Below are 17,022 nucleotides of genomic sequence, written 5' to 3'. Positions count from 1 at the left end.
CATGCAAAAAATATTATAATTAACTCTAAAATCATGTATATGAATAATTATAACGAACTGTAAAAAAAAATTATAATAACGATGTATAACAATTAAACTCTATATTTTATAGGTAATGTACTCCCTCCTTTCTATATATATATATATAAAAAAAAACAACTTTTTTGTTATTTATTTTAAACAATTTTAATTAACTTTTCAATCATTAATTTTAACATTCCTATAATACCCTTCATTAATTTTTTATTTTAGTTTCCAATATCACTACTACATTTAATTGAAACAATTTTCTATACCTATTAGTTTCCTAATTCAATAAATAATATGGTTGCCTAGTTTTAGAAAGAGATAATTAGGGAAAACCTCACAAAATATCTTATTCATTAAGAAATGCTACTCTTAGACACTTGTTGTGAATTCAAACGTATAATTTTCTTTTAAAAAAAATTATGTAATTTACATTTTAAAATTATAAAAAGTGATATTTTTAACTTAAAACGTACATTTTATTTCCTTTTTTTTTATTGTTTAACAAGTGTTGCAACTTAACAAGTATTCTAATAATACATATTCACATCACTTTTATTCGTTACAGACATTTTTATAAATATCAATATATATTTTATTAAATTAAAAAAAATCATTAACTTTATTTAATTTTTTAATACATGTGCAATTAATTAAAATTGTTTATAATAAATAACGAATTAGTAAAGTACAAGTACTTATCACAATATTTTGATGAAACCATAACTATCATCCATTTATATTATAAATAAATAAATAAAAATCCTCTATTTGTTGTTGGGGTGGACACTCCTAGTTATTAGAATATCAATATTCGAATACCCACCGATACCATACCCTTTCTACATCAAGCTTGACGAATATCCATTTTATCTACTTATTTATCTTTGATTTAAATGCATTTTTAATCACTTGTTTTTAAAATCTAAATTTTAATCTCTTTATTTTATAATTTATAGGATTTTATTGACCTTCCTTCATTTTTCATAATGTGGTTTACTCCTTAATTAATTATGTAATAATGATCTAACACAATTGAATTGAATAAAATAAAATTGTGTTTAATATTCTTTTTCTTTTTTTACAATTTTCGTTTATGTAGTTATTAAAAAAACGTTTGTAAAGTTTTGTCGAATAAAAAATAATTATTAATTAATAATATAGATTCAATTTTATTTAACTTTGCATCGTTGTCGCAATATTAATGAGTATGAAATATGATTAAAAAAATTGAGGGATCAACAAAATCCTAAAAATTGTAAAACAGATAAATCAACAATTCAATACATTTATATTTATATTATGCTAAAATTTGATAGCAAGGTTCTATCCAAAAGAGTTTGATAGCAAGGTATATATGAATGAGCTTATTTTCCATGTATAATTATATTTGCTCATAGATGAAGATATGCCTAAACTTGGAATGTGCTATAAGAGCTATGCACCTTATACATTCCCAATCATGTCTTTTCCTTTTTTATTTTCTATTTTTTATTTTTCTCCATTCCAAAATAATTAACTCATTTGTAGAAAAATTTATTCCAAAATAATTGATTATTTCAACTTTCAATATACTTATTTTTAATTGTAGCTTTTAATTAATATTACTTACATGAGTTTCAATCTAATATTTTTTATTATGCATTTATGACATTGACAATATATCAATATTTAATAAAAATTATTTGCTAAAACAATATTCTCTTTCAGTTATACATTTTCTTTTAATATATATAAAATATTCAAATGAATAAATTATTTTGAGACGGAGTGAATACATAGTAGCATAGAATATTATAACCTTCTTATCACATACTCTTTATCAAATTCTCTTATTTTGCGTTTGTTGACCATCAAACTAATACTACTTTATTTTTAAAATAAATATTTTATTTGTAATTTTTTTATCTTAAATTTTTTATTATTTTACAATATTAATTACTTTTATTTTTCAGATATATGCCCTTATTTATTGTAGTTAAATTCATCAAGTTTCTCTAATCATTACAATTAATAAAAGTGTTTGAATAAATAAATTCTTATTTTATCATTGAAATCAGTATAACTAGTATTTTTTTAAAAATTGTACAAAGTTAAAATAAAATATTTAAAATGACAGAAGATAGTTTATAAGCATTTTAGTTTCCTCTTTTCCTATCTTTTCACCGTGGCAAGCCAACTTTAATTACATTATTACCTATTTTTTTTGTCTTACCTTTATTACAATATTACTTATTGTTCTCAATCCTTATATATAAATCGACAATTGAGATTGATTTAGTGTATGAAAGTAATTATATAATTTGAATCATCTAATTTTAAATCAACGATTCAATTTTAGTTAATAATGATTTTTTATCAAATAAATTTATTTTCTATTCCAATTTTAAATAATTAATTGTTTATAGTAGAAAATCCAAATCCCTTTATTACCTATTTTCTTTTTCTTACCATCCCTAGCATTACATAACATTGCATAACACTAACTCACACTAACACCAACATGTAAACTATACCTAAAATTAACCACCACTTTTAAACATAATCCTATCCACATAATCCTTTAACCCTCCTCCATAAACATAGGAAACATCTAAATTTAGCTCTTAATTATTACATCATACCCTACACACCCTAATCTCAAGGTCAAATTCCCACCACATTTCTTTCCTTCTCTCTCTCCTAACCCCAACACGCTTCTAAGTTTTGACTCATACAAGCTTTCACATTTTTTTCTTTTCTTTTCATTTTTTTTCTCTCTCTCATCATAAAAATAATTAAAATTTTCCCCGAGAAAATCGAAATTATAGATCGGACCAATCAAAGTGATCCGCACAAAAAAATAAAAATAAAAAATAAAAAAAAACTAAACAAAATCAACCAACAAAACTAAAAAACACACCCAAAAATTTTCTCTCTCTTCTTCTTCTCTCTTCTTCTTTCTCTCTCCTCCTTCTTTGATCCATGGGAGAGGAACTTCAACCTTAAACAAAACAACAACAACAACAAAAAAAACCCACACAACCCAGAAGAAAAACTCTAACTATTTAGTTTATTTATCTTTTTCCTAATTCTACAATCAAATTCGATTGTTGAAAATTGAAATCCCTAGTTTTTGAAAATCCCTCAATGCGGTCTTGTAGAAGACCGAATAAGAAAAACCGAAACTTTTCCGATCTAATCACGAGCCAGATTGAAAAGCGATCGAAATTTGAGTTCCATTATTACTGGTTCGAATCAATTATTATTAGTGTTGGATCTAAATCTGATGTTGTGCGTTTTGATGAAATGGGTTTGGTTATTGTTGTTGTCGTTTTGGGATTACTATTCATTTGCTAGGGTTATTGTGGCAGTGAGGCTGCATATGCATAAACGACGATGCAGCTTCACTTCTCGCCTAGTATGAGAAGCATCACTATTTCGAGCACCACAAACAATGGGTTTATTGACTTAATGAAGATCAAGGTCGCAGCTCGTCACATTTCCTATCGAACCCTTTTTCACACCATTCTTATCCTTGCTTTTTTGTTACCTTTTGTTTTCATTCTCACTGCTCTTGTTACCCTTGAAGGTGTCAACAAGTGCTCCTCTTTTGGTACTTTTTTTCTTCTTTTTCTCATCATCATTTACTTCATTGTTATTAGTACATCCCAATTGATTGTGATTGTGATTGTGTTTGTGTTTATGAATATTAAGGCATGGAAGTTGAAGTGTTTTTAGTCCAATTTTGTATTTGCTTTTGGTTGTTTTTTTGTTGTTGTTTAAAGCTAGATCTTGTTTGTGTTTTTAATTTTGAGTCAAACTTATTAGATGTTCATGTCTTTGTTTGATTAATTGATTGTGATTGTGATTGTGTTTAATATTAATGTTATGATTCTTATGAATATTTAGACATCGAAATTGAAGTGTTTTAGGTCTAATGCAATTAATTGTAACTTGATTGAAGTGGTCGGATTCCAAATGCCGGAGCTGGGAGATGTTATGAATATTAAGGCATGAAAATTGAAGTGTTTTAGTCCAATTTTGTAATTGCTTTTGGTTGTTTTTTTGTTGTTGTTTAAAGCTGGATCTTGTTTGTGTTTTTCGTTTTGAGTCAAACTTATAATATGTTCATGTCTTTGTTTGTTTAATTGATTGTGATTTGTGTTTATGTTTAAAATTATAGTTTTTCTTAAATGTTTTTCAATGATGTATAGATATTAAGGCATTGAAATTGAAGTGTTTTTAGTGCAAATGCAATTAATTGTAACTTGTTTAAGTGTATGTTTTGAATTACGTTGGCTTCAAAATTTGTCTTGTTGCGAGGACTTTTTTGTCGTGGTTTACGTGGAAGGTACGAATTGTAGCTTGAGAGTTAATGCCCGTTGACCGATTTTTTCAGTGCGAAAACAAACAGATGCTAAGTGGTTTTTTTTATAAGCTACCGGTTAGTATTTATGCTGCTTTATTTTAGGATCGGATGAGTGATTGGGTGATTTATAGCATGTTTGGTTAAGCTTCAGTTGGACTTGATTCTGTGTTTTGAGCTTTTACCTGAAGCTTGAATTTTGAGTTTTCATTGATAGTGGAATTCGAGATTTAAGAGTTTATGGTTTAAAGAATCTAATACAAACAGCTTCATTTGCATGGTTTAGACTGCACTTAAACTCGAAATTTAGCGATGAATATGTTTTTGTGATATATGTATTGCTGAAACTTGTAAGCTGTTAAGTCTTTCATGTAAGGAATGAATATTGTGCTTTATTGACTGGAAAATTATTATGTTGAATTATTGTATATTGACAAAGAATAACATTATGAGCCTATATTTGCTGTTTTTAAGGTCCTTGTTGGAAAAATCATGGGTTTTGATGTTTTCACGTATCAGTTTTTGATGATAAAATTTTTGATTTGATTGTTTCTGTATTTCTGAAAAATCAGCTGTCTGTAGCTTGCTATTTAATGTTACTTTAGATTATATTCTGATAGTTGATTCTTTTGTGCCTTTTTTATAATGTTCAACTTGTTTATGTTTTAGAACGCTAATCAACTCCTTGTTTTGTGATTCAGATTGTTTAGGCAGGCGGTTAGGACCTAGGCTTCTTGGCAGGGTTGACGATTCAGGGGTAAATAATTTTTATTATAATTAATATCATATCCAGTAATGTTTTGGTTGAAAACAATTATCCGAACCCTTGTGGGGATGATGACATTAATTTGTTCTGCAGAGACTAGTTAGAGATTTTTACAAGATCCTTAACGAAGTGAAGACCGGGGAACTTCCAGCTGATCTGAAGCTGCCAGATTCCTTCGATCAACTTGTTTCTGATATGAACAACAATCAATATGATGCGAAAACTTTTGCATTCATGTTAAGGGGAATGGTAAGTTGCTTGTTACATTTAACATAAAGAATTGTATGTTTCTTGGTTAATTGGTATTTTGTAGGAAAAGGGTTGTCTGAAACTGAATTCTATTGACTTTTTTTTATCAATGTGTTTGTCCTTTTGAGATTTGAACGTTTTAAGGTTGCAGTTTAGATGACTAATGCATTGTATAAGCATGAATCTCAACTTAGACAACTTTTATGGATATAGAGAGATTTGAAAGAACTTCTAATTATATGAGCTCTATGCTTAGTTGTATGTGTTTTATGTATTGTTGCTTGGAAAAATGGTTGTCTTGCTTCTGATGATGTTTCTTCAAATTTTGATGCTGCAACCTCTAAAAGAATTTAATCAAGAATATTTGACAAGATTATATAATTGCTTTTAAGTTTTACTGTTAAAGTGAGTAGGTGTGGAGATAATTTCAAATCTTTAATCGTAAATGTTGGCCTTTGTAATTATTTTTTAAAGAAGCTTATTGTTAATATTACTCTTTTATCATCTTTATTTCCTTCAGTTTACTCATAAATGATAACCATTGACATATGCTACCCTATTAGGACTTCCAAAAATTATGAGGTCAATGTTTTTGGTATAGAGGGAGGAAAAGGAATACTCAATAATAAATTATACTGATATGATGTGAATGATATGCTTGGTGTTATAAGAGAAGACAACAATAAAACTATAAAATCTCAATCCTAATTAAACAAGGAAACAAATCATGATGTGATATATACGGAAATATGAAAACCATTCCTAAGAAACAATATAAGATAATCTAAATCTAAATTATTCTTAATTTTTCGTATATTTTAAACGTACTATTTATTGGGCCTAGGCAATGTTGTCAATCACTGATCAGGGAAAGTAGTAATTTGTTTATTTTTTGCTACACTACAATGCTATAGTGTCACTATAGCCGCTATTTGACTATATTTTTTACTAACTAGCATGTCACAGAACAATAGTGATTTTGTTCAATTCTGCTATGCTCTAGCGCCGCTATCAGACAACATTGTCGTTGGCCTGCCTTGATATAAAAAGTTACCATTTATCTTACAATGACTCAATCACATTTGCTTATATTAAATATTACAGCGCTTTATATTGAAAGTTGTGGTAAGTGATTATATCAATCTTGTTAAATGATGTGCTTCTTGTGACAGATGGAGAAATTTGAGAGAGAAATCAGAGAGTCTAAATTTGCAGAGCTGATGAACAAACACTTTGCGGCAAGTTCTATTCCCAAAGGGATTCATTGTCTGTCTTTGCGTTTGACCGACGAATATTCATCAAATGCCCATGCACGGAAACAATTGCCTCCTCCCGAGTTACTTCCCCTACTGTCTGACAACACTTACCACCATTTTATTCTATCGACCGATAACATTTTGGCTGCTTCAGTAGTTGTTAATTCTGCCGTCCAGTCGTCTCTGAAACCTGAAAAGATAGTCTTCCATGTAATCACCGATAAAAAAACTTATGCTGGTATGCACTCGTGGTTTGCACTAAATCCACCCTCCCCTGCTGTAGTTGAAATCAAAGGCATTCACCAGTTTGACTGGTTAACAAGAGAAAATGTACCTGTACTTGAAGCTGTCGAAAATCAAAATGGAATCAGGAATTACTATCATGGAAATCATATTGCCGGAACCAATCTCAGTGATACCAATCCGCGTAAATTTGCATCGAAATTGCAAGCCAGAAGCCCGAAGTACATATCTTTACTCAACCATCTGCGCATATATCTACCAGAGGTAGATTGAATTCAACAATTATCACTGTGTTTTCTCTCTCTCTCTCTCTTTCTCTCTCTCTCTCTCTCTCTCAATATCGTTGATACTTTTCATATCGTAATTTGTGTAATAAATGATAGTGCAATATATAAACTTTGGCCATCTTATATTCTGCGTCATTTTTTTGGAAATGTAAATCGTGTTTTATTTCATACATTTTATGCTAATTATTTGTCTTGTTTGCCAAACAGCTTTTCCCAAACCTTGACAAAGTGGTCTTTTTGGATGATGATGTGGTGATTCAGCGCGACTTGTCTCCACTTTGGGAAATTGACCTTGAAGGAAAGGTAAATGGGGCTGTCGAAACATGCCGAGGTGAAGATGAGTGGGTAATGTCTAAACATTTTAGGAACTACTTCAATTTTTCCCATCCCCTCATTTCAAACCATTTGGACCCTGATGAGTGTGCATGGGCTTATGGAATGAATATTTTCGATCTCGGTGCATGGAGACAGACTAATATAAGAGAGACATATCACTCCTGGCTGAAAGAGGTAAACATTGATATAGACTCAAGACTAATAAAACTTCACTTTATTAAAATTTTAAAATTATTCTTTGGTGTTCATCAATATTAATTATAAGGTAGTATAATGTGAGAACCTATGAAGCACTAACACAGACACCGCACATGACACTGATATCGATACATCGACACCAATATTAATTTGAAAAAGTGGAAGTAATTGAATGTAACTACATTTGTCGGTGTCGTGTTGATGTCCCACACTGACACTTGTGGGGCATCCAATGTTGTTAAATGGTAGCCTTGGCGCCGCCATGGCGTAGCGGATTTTTGGACAACTGCCACAAACAATTTGTGAAGGAAGGCCCACCATGGTGGTGCCATACGCCGCAATGGTGGATTTTTTGCCTTCTGCCCTCAGCCACCGAAAACATTGTAGACACTAGACACAACTTCAATCTGAAATGTAAGTGCTACATAGGTGAGAACACAAGTGACCTTTTGCTTCCTTTATGTGCTTTTGTTAGTCGGAAACCCTTTCCTCCCCCTTTTCTGAAACTCAGATAGGGTGATGGAGGTTGGTTGGAAAGTCTTGTGCATTTGTTCTTCAAATTTTCTTTTATTGAAGAGTAAATGATTGACAACTTCACTATGGCAGAATCTGAGGTCAAACCTGACAATGTGGAAGCTAGGAACCTTACCTCCGGCGTTGATCGCATTTAGAGGTCATGTTCATCCAATTGATCCCTCTTGGCACATGCTTGGCTTGGGTTACCAAAACAATACCAATTTCGAGAGCGTGAAAAAGGCTGCTGTTATTCACTACAACGGCCAGTCGAAACCCTGGTTGCCAATTGGCTTTGAACACCTTCGGCCATTTTGGACCAAATATGTCAATTATTCAAATGATTTTGTGAGGAACTGTCATATCCTGGAATCATAGTCCGCCAACGACGAGCTCTATGGTTTGATTTGTACAACAGTGAATATGAAAGGGACCGAATTTTCATCTAAATTTTTTGTGTCTTGAGATTTTCTTCAAGACTATAGAAAAAAAAATGGTTGCGAGGGCAAAGCAATTAAAAAACTTTGTTGGTGGATTTGCTACCATTCCCTACATTTTTGCAGACAGAGTTACATTACAGTCTCTACGTGGCTATGAGAATCATTTTGAATCCTTGAGTTGTGACATGAAAACACATCCTCTATTTTTGGTTGGTGAAAAAGGATACTATTATTGATTCATCTATGGAACAAATATAACAAGGATTCCGTAGTTGAATATATTGGAGAATAAACTGAATGGTAGAGATATAAAAAAAAAAAGTCACATGGGCCTGTTTCATCAATCTTGTTGGTGTTGAGAACATTACTACTAGGACAGTTAATTTGTGAGGTTCCCCTCTCTCTAGAGAATCATTTTTTTAGTTTAATTTTTGTTATTACCAATTTTTACCCTTCACCTACTTTGATTTGTTATTATGATTCATATATGATGGTGAATTCTAGGAGTAGTTCATGAGATTGCTTTGTTACAGGTCCATTGAATTGGGGAACTGTTTGTAGGATAAATATATATTGTTATTCATTATGTAAGACTACAAGACATTGGAAATGTGCAGAAAATTATTTTTTCATTCTCTTCATTTTGCTTTCATATTGTTGTTGAGATATTGTTTCCTTAAAAGTTAACTTTGATCAGATTATTACATCCTTAAAATTGAGATGAACAATTTATGGATGCATTTTATATGAAAAAAAAACTTATTAAAATTTTTCAATTTCAAAGGATATACATACACCAAACTAACTGCATGGTGTTTTTTTTCCTAAAGATATCACTTATTTTGTTGTTTTTTAGTAAATAATTTTACTGGTTGGAAACTTATCTTTTAACTATTATAATAATTTTTTTGGCTTATATGCATTTTTCTTTCTCTTATTTTACTCAAAATTAATTTTCAATCTTTCTACTTTGATTAATTGCATAGATTTAATTTTATTCAATTCAGTCGGGTCATATTGTTAATGTTATGACATCATTACCGAGCGGGTAACATCATAAAAACTAGGAGACCAACAAAATTCCATAATTTGTAAAATAGGACAAAAAATTAAGTTTTAAAAATAAAATGACTAAAAATTAATTTTACATAAAATAAAAGGATTAAAAATACATTTTAGTCTAATTTGTTTATACAACTATAATAATATTTTTGAGCATATATACTCAACATTGTAGTGATAAATAAATTATTCTTAGTGTTATTATTTTATAATGAGTGAACAGAATGATAAATAGCCTTTATGTCTCGGTTGCACAAACTTGGCATAAGGTGATTGACCATTCAAATTCTTGATGATAATAAGGTTGGGTTAGAAAATTGTGAGAATCATCTTTAGATTAGTTTGATCATTGAGTTAAGCAACATCAAATGAATATTAAAAAGTTACAATTTTATCACCAAGAAACTCATAATCATGAATTAGTGTAGTTGAGTTTGTGTCACGGATAAAATAATAATAATTTAAATGTAAATTAAAAAATATTTTAATAGTAATATTATAATAGAGTTTAATATTATTAAAATAATTGTAAATTGACATTCAATGAGACTTATACATTTTATCATATTTAATATTAATTTAGTTAATAATTTATACAAAATTACGTTGCAGTATTTGATTCAACTTGTTTGTTATTGTCAACTTAACTAAATCCATTATATTATTATGCCTTTTTAAAAACTAAAATAAATCCAGCCAATAAATAAAACAATGATTCTAACGATTGATATACTATTTAATATATAACTTTAAGAAAGGGAAAGAATCGGTCTCCTTGTACAACCTCAACGGCTGTGAAATTCATTCAAATTCCAACAAAAATTGCCATAAATTCTTATTAAAGACATAAAAATCTCTTTTAGTATTTTTCTCGTATATTCTTCCACATGAATCGGACTTATTTTATATATAAATTATTTTCTTAAAGTCGAATTATTTTATTTTTTATTCAATCATCTTTTCAAATAAATTGAATAACAATTTTTGTCAAAGAAAATAACAAATAAATTTATTTTTTTTGTGAGCGAAGAAAACAAATTGCATCTATATGTATTAAAGTTAATGTAATGAAATATAAAGTTTTTCTAAAAAATAAAATATTCAACTTTAAGAAAATAATTTATAGATATACATTGTTTAAAAAAATTTTTTAAAAAAATATTGTTTTATATTATAGATATATAATATTTAAAATATGCATCTTTGTAACAAAAATTGTAACATGTATCTAATATTTTTTGGTTTCTGATGCAAGGCGAAAGAATCACGTAGTGTAACATTCCAACATTGCAGGTTTATAATAAAAATATTTTTTTTAAGCGTATTTTAAATAATGTAACGTACAATTTTATAATATAAAATTATTTAGATATATTAATTATTTATATGTAATTAATTAAATTATATAAATAAAAAATTTCTGAAGTTAAAAGTTAAATTATTTTTTAATTGTATTATATATTATATTATTTAAAATATATAATTTTTTTAATTAAAAAATCAGAAATAATAACCAAACTGTCATATCTTAACACGGGGGAAATATTTCGTAAATTGATAAAATATGAGAATTAAATTACAATGAAAGTGTATTAACAAAAAAAAAAATTAACCAAAGAAAAGATATTGGTATCACCATAAACTGATACGCAACTTTAAAATTCTAGATTTGAACTCAAAGTAAAATGTTCAATTTAATAATATCGGTATTTGTTTCTTGAAGTAGAAATTAATTACAAAATTAAGTGACATTAATCAACGTATATGTAATTCTAATGATTATACAATATGACAAGTGAAGAATCTTACAGAAGGACTATGTTAGAGATGGTAATGACATCATTTCCAGTTAAAACTATTCCGATCTTGAGCATTCTTCATAGCTCTCAGCAACCCATTTTGTCCTAATTGTTATCCCTTCAAAGTGCATTGTAGATCTTATTTTTGAAGACTATTACAACACTATGAATGGACCGACCATTTAAATATTAGAAATGATATTTAGGTACTCAAAAAAAAAAACGCCCTATATTCTATAGGAAAGTTGTGTGTGCACAAAACGGATAAAAATCATCTATTTTTTATTTCTCTACTTTTCTCTTAAGCACTCTCTTTATTTGTTTTTTTACATGGTTTTTTTTCTCTATTTTAAACATCACATCACCGTCTCTTATATTTTATTTAATTTTTATCTAAAATCATTCTATGTCAAATTTATTAAATATAATTTATCTTTAAGAAAATACATAGGACTTTTTTTTCTTTATCAATTTCCTTCGTTCAAGTGTTGTCAATTAATCAACAAATTGTCTTCACAAATTTTGGTGTGCCCATACACTTAATTGTCGATTCTTCCAAAAACAATATGAAAGGTTCTTTAGTCGACATAATTAAGTATCCATTATAAAAAGTAATAAAAAGATCCTCATGGTCATGGATAATAAATTGGTAGCATATAAAAGAAGGACCACAAGTAGAGTCTATTAAATGATATGAGGAATCTATATGATGTTAAGCATTTGTAACTATATTAAATGAGGTCCCACTTGTGGTTGTTGTGAATTAAAATTGTGAGCTATAAGATAAGGACTATTTCCCTAATAGTTTTGTCATGAGTTGTGGTTGTTGTGAAATTTCAAGTTGGACACCTCATTATAATAGTATCGCATGTTGTTTCTTCCTCACAATGTACTAATTCTTTGTATTCATTCACATAAAATTTGATCCATAATTCCAAACATGATCATGCTACTATGCCATTACTTGCAAAATAATTCGTTGAATATTTCTGTATGTGGTCACAATTATTTTGGTTGAGGAATTCATATAGGTTGGCCCATCTTCTATTAATACTAATTGGGATGTGATTTGTATTTAATTCTTTGGTTTTTATAATTATAATTTTTATTTTATTTTACTCTTCATAAGTTTTTTTGTTTGATTAACATTCTGTAAATATAGTTTCATTTTAAAATAGTCATTTTATCACCTTATTCGAATTCAAATTCAAATTCATTGTTACTATAATATTTTGCTTCGTCTGGTGGTATTTGTTGGACAATGGTGGATTTTAGAATTGACTCTGAATCATAATTTTTCTTCTCGGCGTGGAGCCTAAAGGATTTTATGGGACTATATACCAAAAGTGGGAGTAGAATTTGGTTGTAGACAGAGGAGAGGGAAACCAAATCCTAGTCCTAGTCCTAGACCTAGTAATGGTAAAGGGTGATTAATGAATTCACCGTGGTGACATGGTTGAACCTTTAATCAAATTCATTATATTTTTTCAGAATTTTTTATTTTATGACTTGTGATATGATATGAGAAATTCTACAACGGAAAGAGGACTGAAACGATGAATAAGAAGTTGTAATTTATGTTTTTTTGGGGGAAGAAGACTAAAAAATTTGAGGTTAAAAAATATTATAATTTAATTATTATTTGAGTTTTTTATTTATTAAAAGAATAATTATGTTTTAATGATGTTACAATTTTTGTAACAAAATTAGATAAAATGATTATTTTAAAATGAAACTATTTTTACAGTGATGTTAGTCAAATAAAAAAACTTAATCAAATTCATTATGTTTTTTCAGAATTTTTTATTTTATGACTTGCGATGTGATATGAGAAATTCTACAACGGAAAGAGGACTGAAACGATGAATAAGAAGTTGTAATTTATGTTTTATTTTGGGAAGAAGACTCAAAAATTTGAGGTTAAAAAATATTATAATTTAATTATATTTGAGTTTTTTTTTATTAAAAGAATAATTATGTTTTAATGATGTTACAATTTTTGTAACAAAATTAGATAAAATGAAATAACATTAAAAAGTTAAATTCTTATACATCAATGAAAAAACATACTATATGTATTTATAACTGTTATTGTATTGTTAATTTTTTTTTTTTCAAAATTCAACTTGCAAATAATTATATAAAATATAATTATTGATAATTACACAAATTTGTGAGATATTTTAGATAAATTTTATAATTAAATAAAATATAATAATTAATAATTGATTCATGTCAAGTTTGAATTAGTATTCACTAATAAAAATATTGTTAAATAACACTTGCGGTCCCTTAACTTAATTTCAGTTAACGTTTTAATCATTTATTTTTTTTCCCTCTGATTTGATTCTTTATTTTAATTTTAAGTGATAATTTGATCTTTTATGTTTTCAAATATCAACAATGTTATCATTTTTTTTCAAAAATTCATCAAAAATTTCAAACAAAACCCATAATATTAATTATCATCCTCAATATAATACAAATTTCATCAAATTCATAACATAAATCTTTAAATAAACTCATATTTTCATCTATAACAAAATCAAATAAAGAATGAAAATATGAATTTATTTGAAGATTTGAGTTACGAATTTGATAAAATTTATATTATATTAAATAGTATAATTAATTTTACGGGTTTTGTTTAAAAATTTTGATGAATTTTTGCAAAAAAAAAAGGATAACATTGTTGACTTTTTAAAACATAAACGATCAAATTGTCACATAAAATTTAAATAAAGTACTAAATTGGAAAATAAATATATAAATAAAAGACTAAAACGTTAACTAAAGTTAAGTTAAAGAACCACGTGTACTATTTAGCCTAAAAATATATATAATTTTTGTGTTATGACGTGGAGGTCTATATTTTATGATATAGGTAAATAAAATAATGAACATATATCAAAGGGATGTAGATTATGAAAGAGTCATTTTCTTAAAATATGACTATATGTCTTTTGGATGCTGACATGATATTCGTGAACATAATTAATTATTTATATGTCTAAAGCAAAAAATTTTAGGTTAAATAATATAGTTTATTAATTTAATTTCAGTTAACGTTTTAGTCTTTTATTTTTTCATTTTTTGATATGATCTTTTATTTTAATTTTAAGTGATAATTTGATCTTTTATATTTTAAAATATCAATAATACTATTAATTATTTTTACGAAAATTCAATAAAATTATCAAAATTTTCTAACAAATCCTATAAAATTAATTATATTCTTCAATATAATACAAATTTTATCATATTCGTAACTCAAATCTTCAAATAAACTCATATTTTCATTCTTTATTTGATGTTGTTAGAGATGAAAATATAAGTTTATTTAAAAATTTAAGTTATGAATTTGATGAAATTTGTATTATATTGAGGATGATAATGAATTTTATGGGTTTTGATTGGAATTTTTAAATTTTTGCAAAATAATAAATGATAACGTTGTTGATATTTTAAAATATAAAAGATCAAATTGTCACTTAAAATTAAAATAAAGGACTAAATCGAAAAGAAAAAAAAAAGATAAAAAACTAAAACGTTAATTGAAATTAAATTAAGAGACTACATGTATTATTTAACATATTTCTTAATATGGTATGATCAAATATATTACATCTCATTCAATAAATATTTACGTTACATGCATTTTTGTGATAAAACATATTTTATCACAAAATATTACATATTTTATGTAATATTTTAATAAAACGTACAAATGTCAATAGAATAAAATTATAAATTTTAAATAATTGACTTAATCATATCTAAATTTTAAAAGCAATATAATCTCTTAGTCCCAAAATAATTGTTACCAAAATAATATTTATCCCAATAAATTGTCCCTTTTGGTTTTCAAGGCAACTTTAATAACTTTTTTTAAACTATACTCTCTAATTAATACAATTTACATCACATTCAAATTATTATTCTCCATTTTACTTGTATTGTAATGAGAATACATCAATAGGTGACAAAGACAAATTAATAAAATCATAATTCTCTTTTATTCTTTCATAATGTTTTCTTAATTTGTATAAAATGGTTAAATACAATAAGTATTGTGGAACGGATAAAATATTTTACATAAATTTGAGTATAGTGTCAATATTTTATAGTAATTTGAAGTATATGTATTTGTAAAATAAGAACAAAGTATTAAATAAATAACAATGTAAAAAATTAAATTGTGAATATATTAATATTTGTAGTAATTTGTTGGATATGGTGCAATGCAAACTTGTTTCGTGCACGGGTAGAAGTTTCCAAAATAAACATTTTTTGAAAAATAAATATATTGTTATAACTTTATTAATTTTAAATATAAACATGTAGATTACATGTCTTAAAATATTATTATTTATTGATAAATTGTGAAACTTTTTTTATGCGAAATAGGGTTTTTACTTGTAAAATTTTCAACTCTATGTCTTATAATTTATATATTATAACTTAGATTATAATATGTGGCTTTTGTGAAAAACACCTTGTAATAATGTATCAACACAAATTAAAGAACTAATCACAAAAGAAAAAGACATGAACATAGAATTTTTTTTCATTAAGATTAAAAACCAATCTATAACTAAAATTGTTTTAATTATAAAAAAAATAAAAATCACCTTAGATTAAAATATAAACTCGTGAACAAAAGAGTATACAATCTCTATAGTGCAACACGTACGTGAATGAAATTAGTAGAGCCAAATGTCATTTTAAATTATGACTTTAGAAATAAGGTGTATATTTTACTATGTTATCTAATAAAGAAAAATAATAATAATAATAATAATAATAATAATAATAATAATAATAATAATAATAATTTAATAGAGTGTGCGAGGAATTTGATAAATAAAATTATTGATAATTATTCTATATTTATAAAGATCAATTTATAATCTCAAAATGAACTTAAAAAATAAACTCACTACAAGAAAACACTCCATTTGTGGCTAACTTTACTAATATTTTGTGGCCAAAAAAACCCTCACAAATTAGTGACCGAAAAAGTCATCACAAATACTAAAATACAATTGGTCTTTATTTGTGGCTGAAAAAACCATCACAAAAGACTACAATTTCAGCTGGATTTTGTGGCTGCTTAAGCCCTCACAAAATCACAATGTTGTCATTTTGTGAGGGCTTAGACCGCCACAAAATCCATATGAAATTGTAGTCCTTTGTGAGAGTTTTTTCAGCCACAAAATCAACACTTTGTGAGGGTAAAGACCGCCACAAAACCAGTTGTCTGTTGCACTGTTGACTGCAAAAGCCGCCACAAATGCCCATTGTAGTCATTTGGAGTGCTTTGTGGAGGAAATGAAACACAAATGCTTACAAACAAAAAAGAGAAAAACCAAAGATTAATAGAGCATCTGAGAGGGGTACCAGTACTCATAAGGGAGGTTCCATGTTTGATGGAGAAATTAAATATTATATGGTAATTACTATTAATATATATATATATATATATATATATATATATA

The 17,022-nt window shown here is 27.0% G+C and overlaps 1 protein-coding gene across 1 annotated transcript; it reads left to right on the top strand.

The window, feature by feature from the left end:
* Window positions 1-2,894: 2,894 nt before the first annotated feature.
* LOC101505839 (probable galacturonosyltransferase 14) lies at window positions 2,895-9,295 on the top strand. Its single transcript, XM_004491824.4, has 6 exons — window positions 2,895-3,622; window positions 5,077-5,132; window positions 5,235-5,390; window positions 6,563-7,153; window positions 7,384-7,686; window positions 8,317-9,295. Exons 1-6 carry the CDS (start codon window positions 3,406-3,408, stop codon window positions 8,599-8,601), a joined length of 1,608 nt encoding a protein of 535 aa, XP_004491881.1. The 5' UTR covers window positions 2,895-3,405; the 3' UTR covers window positions 8,602-9,295.
* Window positions 9,296-17,022: the final 7,727 nt, after the last annotated feature.

This window comes from Cicer arietinum, chromosome 3 (genome assembly GCF_000331145.2).
Source record: "Cicer arietinum cultivar CDC Frontier isolate Library 1 chromosome 3, Cicar.CDCFrontier_v2.0, whole genome shotgun sequence".
Taxonomy (NCBI): Eukaryota; Viridiplantae; Streptophyta; class Magnoliopsida; order Fabales; family Fabaceae; genus Cicer; species Cicer arietinum.
The sequence above is the reverse complement of the archived record's forward strand: the minus strand, read 5'-3'. Positions and strand labels throughout refer to the sequence as shown.

What these genes read in the sequence shown, in the direction of transcription:
- LOC101505839 (XM_004491824.4), top strand. Translation starts at nt 3,406, where the DNA reads ATGCAGCTTCACTTCTCGCCTAGTATGAGAAGCATCACTATTTCGAGC. An exon ending in GCAGGGTTGACGATTCAGGG is followed by an intron (nt 5,133 to 5,234) that starts GTAAATAATTTT and finishes TTTGTTCTGCAG; the next exon opens with AGACTAGTTAGAGATTTTTA. An exon ending in CATTCATGTTAAGGGGAATG is followed by an intron (nt 5,391 to 6,562) that starts GTAAGTTGCTTG and finishes TTCTTGTGACAG; the next exon opens with ATGGAGAAATTTGAGAGAGA.